The 11,336-nt window shown below is 41.9% G+C and overlaps 1 protein-coding gene across 1 annotated transcript in view; it reads left to right on the top strand.

Moving 5' to 3' along the window:
- Window positions 1–11,336, top strand: part of LOC138964203 (uncharacterized) — a gene marked incomplete in the record, with an annotated part of 28,675 nt that overhangs the window by 7,568 nt on the left and 9,771 nt on the right. The window contains 4 exon segments of the mRNA XM_070336099.1: window positions 3,165–3,401; window positions 8,240–8,827; window positions 9,294–9,689; window positions 10,116–10,501. Of these exon segments, the coding sequence (XP_070192200.1) occupies window positions 3,165–3,401; window positions 8,240–8,827; window positions 9,294–9,689; window positions 10,116–10,501 (1,607 nt within the window).

Raw genomic sequence — 11,336 nt, 5'->3', positions numbered from 1 at the left:
ACACTGGTCAGCTTGGACAAAGTGGTGCTCGGGGAATGGAGTTACTGCTACTTCACCTCGCTCTATGCATGTAGCAAATCATCTCTCGTGTTTGGCTGCTCAGGGCTTGGCTCCTTCTTTTTTGAGAGTCAGGCGCTCAGCCATTTCTTCTACTCTGAAGCAATTAGGGCATAGCATTAACCTGGGCGGTGTAATTGCTAGTGTTATTAAGGGGGCAGCGATTGGTTTTACGAAGGCTAAGTCCCCTCTTCCCGCGTGGGACTTATTTTTTGGTACTCAAGTTTCTAGCCTTTTCGGATTTCGAACCTTTAGCTTCAGCGAGCTTAGCTAACTTGACTCGTAAAGCCTTGTTCCTCGTTTTGTTAGCCTCTGCCCGTGGAGGCGGTGAGGTGCACGCTCTTTCAGGCCTGGCTAAGGATATTTCTTTTGAGAGCTATGGCTCTTTTGTTTTAAGATTTCGGCCGGAGTTCCTTGCCAAAACCAAAAACAAGGTCTGTCCTCCTCTGTTATTCGCATTCCTCCTTTAAGTAGGATTCTTGCGTCTGGTGACCCTGATATGGTCAATTGTCCTGTTCGTACTCTTACCAGCTACTTATCCCGTACCACGCCCATTAGGTCTAGGGACCAAAAACTGCTCTTCATCTCAGTTGACACTGAAAGGAGCAAGGACTTGTCGCGGGTCACTTTGGTAAGATGGGTCTCTACGCTTATTAAACAAGCGTATGCGTGGTGGCACAGACAAGTTGGGATTGGGCATTCTGTCCTTCCTATGAAGTTGTCAAGAACTCATGAAGCCAGAGCCTGGGCTACTTCTCTGGCAGTCCTCCGCTCAGGCGTGCTGGCAGAGGTCTTAGACGCTGCCTACTGGAAATCGCAGGGCGTTTTTCATCAACTTTTACCTGCGAGATGTGGCCAGCACTCGTCATGGTGGCAGTAGCTCCCTACCAGCCATTGTCGCTGCTGGACAAGTGGAATTTTGTTTCCCCACCTCCTTCATTAGCATTCTGCTTGATGTGAGTTGGGATAAGAATGTAATTTAATTGAAAATTTTCATCTAAATTTTAATTTGATTATATACTTACCCAACTCACATAGTTGATACCCGCCCGCCTGCCCCGCTTTTGGGGTTTTTATGGGGGTTTTTTTCCTAAAAAAGAGGGAAATTTTTCTATGTTCGCTTTCGATTGAATGATTCAAAGATGGCGGCAAGGTCAGGAAGTCACGCGTGACTTTGTCATGTTAAGGGGTCAAGGTAGCTCTTTTTTAGGGTGACCTCCCCTTGTTACCAAGGCGATGCTATTCAGCGTCCTAGCACTAAACTGGAGTAAATTGCTTGATGTGAGTTGGGTAAGTATATAATCAAATTAAAATTTAGATGAAAATTTTCAATTTTCAGAGCTTGTTTTTAATCCGAATATAACATATTTATATGTTTTTGGAATCAGCAAATGATGGAGAATAAGATAAACGTAAATTTGGATCGTTTTATAAATTTTTTTTTTTTTTTACAATTTTCCGATTTTTAATGACCAAAGTCATTAATTAATTTTTAAGCCACCAAGCTGAAATGCAATACCGAACCCCGGGCTTCGTCGAAGATTACTTGACCAAAATTTCAACCAATTTGGTTGAAAAATGAGGGCGTGACAGTGCCGCCTCAACTTTCACGAAAAGCCGGATATGACGTCATCAAAGACATTTATCAAAAAAATGAAAAAAACGTATGGGGATATCAATCCCAGGAACTCTCATGTCAAATTTCATAAAGATCGGTCCAGTAGTTTGGTCTGAATCGCTCTACACGCACACACACACACACACACACACACACACATACACACACACATACACACACACATACACCACGACCCTCGTTTCGATTCCCCCTCGATGTTAAAATATTTAGTCAAAACTTGACTAAATATAAAGAGAGAGAGAGAGAGAGAGAGAAATATCCTTGGCGGATGATGACTTTATTCAGTTATTCTGCAGAAAAACAGAAATGCTGGAGAAAAACCGTTCTTTTCTGCAGCATTTCTGCATAATGTCATCTTTCGCAGAAGCAACGGGTTTTTCTGGAGCAAAACATTTTACTGCAGTAAAATTGAAATCAAGAATGCTGCAGTAAAACGGTGCTGTTGTTTTACTGCAGAAAACCTGTTTTTATTTTTTCTGCAGCATTTTGTACTGGCTCTTGGCGGATTATGACATTATTCAGTTATTCTGGAGAAAAACCGAAATGCTGGAGAAAAACTGTCTTTTCTGCAGCATTTCTGCATAATGTCATCTTTCGCGAGAGCAACGTTTTTTTCTGCAGTAAAACAGTTTTACTGCAGTAAATTTGAATTCAAGAATGCTGCAGTAAAACGGTGATGTTGTTTTACTGCAGAATAGTCTGTCACAGTTTTTCTGGAGAAAAACGAACGACCTTGTAAAGTAGCGTTTGTATTCGTCGCCCCCTGGGATAGTATAATAGTTTGTAACTATTGGTAATTCTGGATGAGTCCATCTCTCGACAGAGGGGGGCTCGCGTGCTCCAACATTATAATGAGCCAGTACAAAATTCTGCAGAAAAAGTGTAAACAGGTTTTCTGCAGTAAAACAACAACACCGTTTTACTGCAGCATTCTTGATTTCAATTTTACTGCAGTAAAATGTTTTGCTCCAGAAAAACCCGTTGCTTCGGCGAAAGATGACATTATGCAGAAATGCTGCAGAAAAGACAGTTTTTCTCCAGCATTTCTGTTTTTCTGCAGAATAACTGAATAATGTCATAATCCGCCAAGAGCCAGTACAAAATGCTGCAGAAAAAATAAAAACAGGTTTTCTGCAGTAAAACAACAGCACCGTTTTACTGCAGCATTCTTGATTTCAAATTTACTGCAGTAAAATGTTTTGCTGCAGAAAAAAACGCTGCTTCTGCGAAAGATGACATTATGCAGAAATGCTGCAGAAAAGACAGTTTTTCTCCAGCATTTTGGTTTTTCTGCAGAATAACTGAATAATGTCATAATCCGCCAAGGATAGAGAGAGAGAGAGAGAGAGAGAGAGAGAGAGAGAGAGAGAGAGAGAGAGAGAGAGAGAATTAACCTTAGCCATAAATATTGCGCAAACATATTCTTCCATCATATTCAATGTTGCTTTCTTCTCCCTTCCCCGCACAGGAATTCAAAAGACTGGCCGCCAGAGCCGGGGTGTGCGTGTTCAAAGAAAAATCCTTCATCCATTCTGAAAACAGCCTGGAAGACAATATGGAGAAGTTTGTGAGGGAGCTACTGATCGACATTGGGCACACGCGATATGGCAGTCTGGGAATAGTGTACTTCGGCCATGACAGAGAGGCGGACATTTTGTTCCAGATGATCAACGAGCGCCGCAGCAGATGGCACGACCAGGCTAAAGTGAGTGTAAATATTACCAGCTATTGTGTTTTCAGCGTAGCAGTAGGGCCCGATATTTAGACGAGACAAGTATAATGCCGACGAGTCGAAGACGAGTCGCATTATACTTGGTCGAGTCTAAATATCGGACCCTATATATACACAATGGCGTTTATATAGCTATTCTGACATTAAATTCTGTGTTAAAATCATGTTTTTGTCAGCAACAACTACCAGAATGGTCCATGTCGCTGATTGCAGACGACGGTTCCCTTTCCGCATGAAGCCACGGAAATAACCGAACATTGAAAAACCCACGGACATGTATTACGGAGAAAACTCGAGATAACCGGATGTTTAGCATTACGTCAATATGCTAGGAATCATATGACGTCATGACGTATCATGCTTGCCTACGTATATTGTATGTTCGAAAGTCTGACTTCTGTTGGGAATTCGCGTGGTGAAGACTGCGGTAAATCTGTAGATGATAAGAGAACAAGGATTGTCTCAAAAGAAACGACTAAATGTTTCAGACCGGTAACTTCATTTCAACATTGCACTATACAATGGACGTTCTATGTGACAGGAGAGTTTGCTGATTTTGTGTTAAACATTGGAGAGATCGTCTGCTAGAATCAGAGATAGGTCGCTTCAGATTGCAGCTTCTGGAACATTGCAAGGTTTGTTGCCTGTTAAAGAACTGGATTTTACACGTAATGTATGTCATGTACAGTAAGCAACAACAAAAACACACACAATGCAAATGGCATCGTCTGTCGACTAGTCACAGAAACAAACCTGGCGAGGTATGCGTGTACTAAATACACGTGGAAGAAACCGGAACCATGCGTCTTTGTTATCGACAATATGCTTTTGGATATTGAGTAAAATGGCCGACTTCCGCCGCATTATGCTTTGATGATCGGAAGAGACCATCCAATCACAGCCCCCGAATTCCCCCACGTGTTCATCAGAATAGCTATATATATATATATATAGAATGACGTCAAGAGCGAGAATGCAGAGAAATTACGTCATGAGCAAGGGAGGTCATCCTTTATTCTGTGTGTGTCTCCGCCGCTCAGAATAAATTATATATATATATATAACATCACAAATTGTGAAAGAAACAATTGAAAGTCAGCAGAGACTTTCTTCCGAGATTTGTTAAAATCTCTTAGCAGAGAAAGAGAGAGAAAAACAAGTCGCGTAAGGCGAAAATACAATATTTAGTCAAGTAGCTGTCGAACTCACAGAATGAAACTGAACGCAACGCAACGCAGCAAGACCGTATACTCGTAGCATCGTCACTCCACCGCCCGTGGCAAAGGCAGTGCACGTGGAATTGACAAGAAGAGCGGGGTATTCGTTGCGCTAAGAAGGATAGCACGCTTTTCTGTACCTTTCTTCGTTTTAACTTTCTGAGCGTGTTTTTAATCCAAACATATCATATCTATATATTTTTGGAATCAGGAACCGACAAGGAATAAGATGAAAGTGTTTTTGAATTGATTTCGAAAAAAAATTTTGATAATAATTTTTATATATTTAATTTTCAGAGCTTGTTTTTAATCCGAATATAACATATTTATATGTTTTTGGAATCAGCAAATGATGGAGAATACGATAAACGTAAATTTGGATCGTTTTATAAATTTTTATTTTTTTTTACAATTTTCCGATTTTTAATGACCAAAGTCATTAATTAATTTTTAAGCCACCAAGCTGAAATGCAATACCGAACCCCGGGCTTCGTCGAAGATTACTTGACCAAAATTTCAACCAATTTGGTTGAAAAATGAGGGCGTGACAGTGCCGCCTCAACTTTCACGAAAAGCCGGATATGACGTCATCAAAGACATTTATCAAAAAAATGAAAAAAACGTTCGGGGATTTCATACCCAGGAACTCTCATGTCAAATTTCATAAAGATCGGTCCAGTAGTTTAGTCTGAATCGCTCTACACACACACACAGACACACAGACACACACACAGACACACGCACATACACCACGACCCTCGTTTCGATTCCCCCTCGATGTTAAAATATTTAGTCAAAACTTGACTAAATATAAAAAGGTATCCCTTCACAGACAGCCTATTGGGAGCATCAGACCCTCCTCAAGGGGGACCGAGATTTACAATGCAAAGTCCCTTTGTGGGGGACGTATCACAAGGACATCTAGTCCTGAGGAGGACCATTGTTTTTGTACCTAGACCAGACACGTGTTTCGACACTATTGTTTCTCATCAGTGGTCAGGTTGTACTGATGGCGAGAGTTGTCAACCCATGGTATCCAACTAAGAAGCAAACCACTCTCTGAATGGTAGCTTCTGTTATATATAGGTATATATATTTAATGTTTTTCTTCTTCTCACTTTCATTTTCATCACTGGGTAATGCGGATGGCTTCCTCCCACTGCAGTGCTAGCAGCGATAGTCGCGCTGCCCAGGTGTGTGTGTGTAGTTTTAGGTGTAAACAACCAACTGCATTTCTGGCAGAGTGACAAGGTCTGTTACCTGACAAGTGCCCAGGAAAAGAACTGGTTGATTAACAAGGCGTGGAACAAAAATTGTTCATTTTACTTCAGATGATGTGTATGCCTGTGTAAGTGGTGGTGGTGCCGGTGGGGGGGGGGGGGAGAAGGGGGGGGGGAGAAGGGGGGGGGGGAGAAGGGGGGGGGGGGGGTAGGGGAAATTGACTCATGTGAATTCTTTCATCGTGTCCTTCCTTGGTCCCTTTGATATCAGTTCTTCTTTCCTTGTAAACGCTTTTCTTTGTAATAAAACCAATTGAGTGATAATGATACATATGAAATCATATTGGGCGCAAATCCTACTATAATTTTAAGCGCCTTATGATACTAGAAATAAATACATGTATACTCAAAGCTTCGTTTGTGTTCTTTATTCGTCAACCCACTAACGATTTGCCTTGAATTGCTTTTTTATATTTAGTCAAGTTTTGACTAAATATTTTAACATCGAGGGGGAATCGAAACGAGGGTATGGTGTATGTGTGTCTGTCTGTCTGTCTGTGCGTGTGTGTGTGTGTGTGTGTGTGTAGAGCGATTCAGACTAAACTACTGGACCGATCTTTATGAAATTTGACATGAGAGTTCCTGGGTATGAAATCCCCGAACGTTTTTTTCATTTTTTTGATAAATGTCTTTGATGACGTCATATCCGGCTTTTCGTGAAAGTTGAGGCGGCACTGTCACGCCCTCATTTTTCAACCAAATTGGTTCAAATTTTGGTCAAGTAATCTTCGACGAAGCCCGGGGTTCGGTATTGCATTTCAGCTTGGTGGCTTAAAAATTAATTAATGACTTTGGTCATTAAAAATCTGAAAATTGTAAAAAAAAATAAAAATTTATAAAACGATCCAAATTTACGTTTATCTTATTCTCCATCATTTGCTGATTCCAAAAACATATAAATATGTTATATTCGGATTAAAAACAAGCTCTGAAAATTAAATATATAAAAATTATTATCAAATTTTTTTTTTCGAAATCAATTCAAAAACACTTTCATCTTATTCCTTGTCGGTTCCTGATTCCAAAAATATATAGATATGATATGTTTGGATTAAAAACACGCTCAGAAAGTTAAAACGAAGAGAGGTACAGAAAAGCGTGCTATCCTTCTTAGCGCAACGAATACCCCGCTCTTCTTGTCAATTCCACGGGCACTGCCTTTGCCACGGGCGGTGGAGTGACGATGCTACGAGTATACGGTCTTGCTGCGTTGCGTTGCGTTCAGTTTCATTCTGTGAGTTCGACAGCTACTTGACTAAATATTGTATTTTCGCCTTACGCGACTTGTTTTGTATCCGCTTTTGTTAACAGATGTCATTCTTTACATTTGATTTAAGTTTTGATTTAATGTTTTAACATAGAGGGGGAATCGAGACGAGGGTCGTGGTGTATGTGTGTGTGTGTGTGTGTGTGTGTGTGTGTGTGTGTGTGTGTGTGTGTGTGTGTGTGTGTGTGTGTGTGTGTGTGTGTGTCTGTCCGTGTCTGTCTGTGTGTGTGTGTGTAGAGCGATTCAGAGTAAACTACTGGACCGATCTTTATGAAATTTTACATGAGAGTTCCTGGGTATGATATCCCCAGATATTTTTCATTTTTTTGATAAATGTCTTTGATGACGTCATATCCGGCTTTTTGTAAAAGTTGAGGCAGCACTGTCACACCCTCATTTTTCAATCAAATTGATTGAAATTTTGGCCAAGCAATCTTCGACGAAGGCCGGACTTTGGTATTGCATTTCAGCTTGGTGGCTTAAAAATTAATTAATGACTTTGGTCATTAAAAATCTTAAAATTGTAATTAAAATTATTTTTGTATACAACGATCCAAATTTACGTTAATCTTATTCTTCATCATTTTCTGATTCCAAAAACATATAAATATGTTATATTCGGATTAGAAACAAGCTTTGAAAATTAAAAATATAAAAATTATGATCAAAATTAAATTTCCGAAATCGATTTGAAAACAATTTCATCTTATTCCTTGTCGGTTCCTGATTCCAAAAACATATAGATATGATATGTTTGGATTAAAAACACGCTCAAAAAGTTAAAACGAAGAGAGGTACAGAAAAGCGTGCTAAGCAGCACAGAGAAACCACTACCGCGCTAAACAAGCTCGTCAGTTTCACTGCGATTTGCACGGGCGGCGGACTACGGTCATTGTGAAAAAATGCAGTGCGTTCAGTTTCATTCTGTGAGTTCCACAGCTTGACTAAATGTAGTAATTTCGCTTTACGCGACTTGTTTTCTTTTCGATTCCTGCTCATCATAACCTCTTGTTGTTGTTGATTGCGTTATGTTGTGTATTGGTACAGGTGGACAAGCTTCATTGGTTGTTCAGTGACGGGGTGGGCACGTCTCTCTCAATAGCAGACAAGATCCAGCAATACACCAGCAAGCACGTCTCCATCTCCTCCGCCACCTCCCCGCTAGACGACGTCATGGACTTCTATCTGCAAGCCCTCGACAACCCTCGGCAGCTGGGACCGTACTGGGAGGCCCTGGCGACGGAGTACCTCAGAGATAATCACCATTGCTATGAAACGACCTCAGCCGTCAGCAAGTGCAAGCTTCGGGATAAAGTGAAGAAGGTTGACTACTTGTCAGCAGCTATGGACTCGCTGTACTCTCTGGCAGCGTTGCTTAGCGACGCCAGTGAGAAGTCTTGCGGCGCAGGATCCTCGGGAGTGTGTCAGGCAATGCTGGAGGCTGTTAACGAGGGTTTGTTGAAGCTGGTTCAGCCCCAGGCCCTCAACTACTCGCTGGTGTTCTCTGAGGATCGTCTGCCTCGTGAGTTTGTGGAGAAAGGCCGCATGCTTGTTCCCGATGAGTTCAGGGATTTTGTGCCGGCTAGCAGTCCGCTCTACTTCATCAACTCTGCTTCCCTTAGCCAGTGGACGAAGGTAACAGTGTTGATAGGACAAAATGGCTTGTCTGTAGATGGTTTTATTGCATGCAAACTGTTCAAGTGTCTAGTTTATTGGAACACTGCATGGGTTGTTTAAACTTTACGTCTTACCACTAACACATACAGGTGTCACTATGTTTAAAATACTTTTTTTCAAAAACACACAAAAAACGTGAATGAGTAGAAAGGAATATACACCCCCCCCCCCCCCGTGTGCGTGTAGTTCTTAACGTCATAGGTGAGAGGTAAAACCCAATTCATTTATTTTCATAAATCTTAGATTTGAAGAATAGCTGCTATACAAGTAAAGTGATACCAGTTCTGTTAGTGTTACACGGTCGTATTGGTTTTTTGTTGTTATTTTTTTTCCATCTTATTATCTTCGCAAATGCGAAGGAGTTTCAGCACGGTGTGGTTAAACATTGATTATGTCAATCACAAAACGACTTCGTCAATTTCAGATCGGCGAGTATTGCAACGGGTCTCTCACCATCGAACCCAACTCTGGTATGGGCAGCGTCCTATCGTCCGAGTGCGGCATCGACTGCCAAGAATGCAAGGAATCTGACGTCATTCATTACGCATATCGGCCTGGTGACGTCATCATTCTGGGTCTGTACTCCATCAGCTCTCCAGGGGCGAAGTTCTCGTGCGGCGAATACCGCAACCAGAGCTCCTCTGTGGCTGCTCTCCTTGCCTTTCTACACACTGTGGAGACAATGAATTCAGGGCCTGCGAATGGGAAAAGGTTTGGCGCTCTGGTGTTGGATGACTGCTACAACAAGCTGACGGCCAGCGCTTTGATGTCTGATCTGTTCAGTGGCAAAACTACGTTGACAGATCCGACTAATGGAGAGGTGAGTGTGTATGTGTGTGTGTGTTTTTTGTTTTTGTTAATTATTAATTTTTTTAAAACTCCTATTTAGCGGACTCAATTCAGAAAAAAAAACCTCTGTTTGGGTTTCTATAATTATGCTACAATTGTATTCTTTGAAAGTGAGGCGAGAGTGTAAACATGCCTTAGCAGAGCATCACGAGAAAAATGAAAAACTTCAGCAGAGTTATTTCCAAAAAATATCTATTATTGGTTTCTGATGCTCATTCAATCACTAAAAATGGCACTCGGGTAGCAGACGGATTTCAGAGAAAACTCATTCAAAGAAATGAGGTGAACATTTATCTCATCTGTTTGTTGTGTTGTCATTCGGTTGTCACCTTCTGCTTGTTCACTCTCCGGTTATATATTCGATTTATAAGTGGATTCTCTCAATCTCTCATTCCAGGCAATCGACATGTCCAAGGTGGTGGCCGTGGTAGGCTCGCAGTCGTCCAGCGTCACCCTAAGCATGCTCAGCATCCTCACGCCGCTGGAGATCCCCACCATCTCCTACTCCGCCACCTCCCCCGACCTGGACGACAACAACGCCTTCCCCTTCTTCCTCCGCACCGTGCCAAGTGACTCCTTGCAGGCCAGCGCGCTCGTGCAGCTCGTGCAGGAGATGAACGTGACCTTCGTGGGCGCCTTGTACCAAGACAACAACTACGGGCTGAGGGGGATCCGCAAGTTCGAGGAGCTCGCTAAGAAGGCCGGCATCTGCGTGGAGAATCCTCTTCCTGTCAACGTGGGAGACTCCGAAGGCAGCCTGAGGCAGAAGCTGGCAAACCTCAGGTGAGCAGACCCACTGAAAATGAAGCTACGTCAGAGCAGGTCGTGAAGTGAGATCACTGATGACGTCATGAAGTGATGTCACTGATGACGTCGTGGAGCAAGATCACCTACGACGTCATGAAGTGAAATCACTGATGACGCAATGAAGTGATATATTACTGATGGCGAAAAACCGAGGTCCCTTCGTGTACACTACATTGGGGTATGCACATTAAAGATCCCACGATTGACAAAAGGGTCTTTCCTGGCAAAATTGTATAGGCATAGATAAAAAATGTCCACCAAAATACCCGTGTGACTTGGAATAATAGACCGTGACTTGAAAAGTAGGATATGCGCCGAAATGGCTGCGATCTGCTGGTCGATGTGAATGCGTGATGTATTTTGTAAAAAATTCCATCTCACACGGCATAAATAGATCCCTGCGCCTTGAGTCCGAGTCTGGAGATACGCGCGCGATATAAGACTTCATATAACATAACAAAATGATCGGACGATGTCATCAATGAGATGATTATGATAGTCACTATGTAATATGACGTCATTTTAAACGGTAACGTAAAGGTTAACGCAATAGAAACAATAACAGCAAGGATTTGCAGGTGGATACATGCAAGCTGCTTTGTGGAAGTGCTCACGCTTTTCAAGGTGCATTTACTTTGGTAATTTTACACGATTTGATCTCAATTACGACGTCTGAAAATATGCCTGGTGAGAAGAATACGACCTACTCATGAGAGTCTGCGTGTGGCAGCGTGCATGTCAGTTACAAATGCTTTATTTAATACATGTACTCCAATAATAGTATTTGAAACATTGCTATTAGCACCTTTCC

The sequence above is a fragment of the Littorina saxatilis genome, linkage group LG4 (genome assembly GCF_037325665.1).
Source record: "Littorina saxatilis isolate snail1 linkage group LG4, US_GU_Lsax_2.0, whole genome shotgun sequence".
Lineage (NCBI taxonomy): Eukaryota > Metazoa > Mollusca > Gastropoda > Littorinimorpha > Littorinidae > Littorina > Littorina saxatilis.
This window is presented reverse-complemented; position numbering and strand designations above follow the sequence as displayed.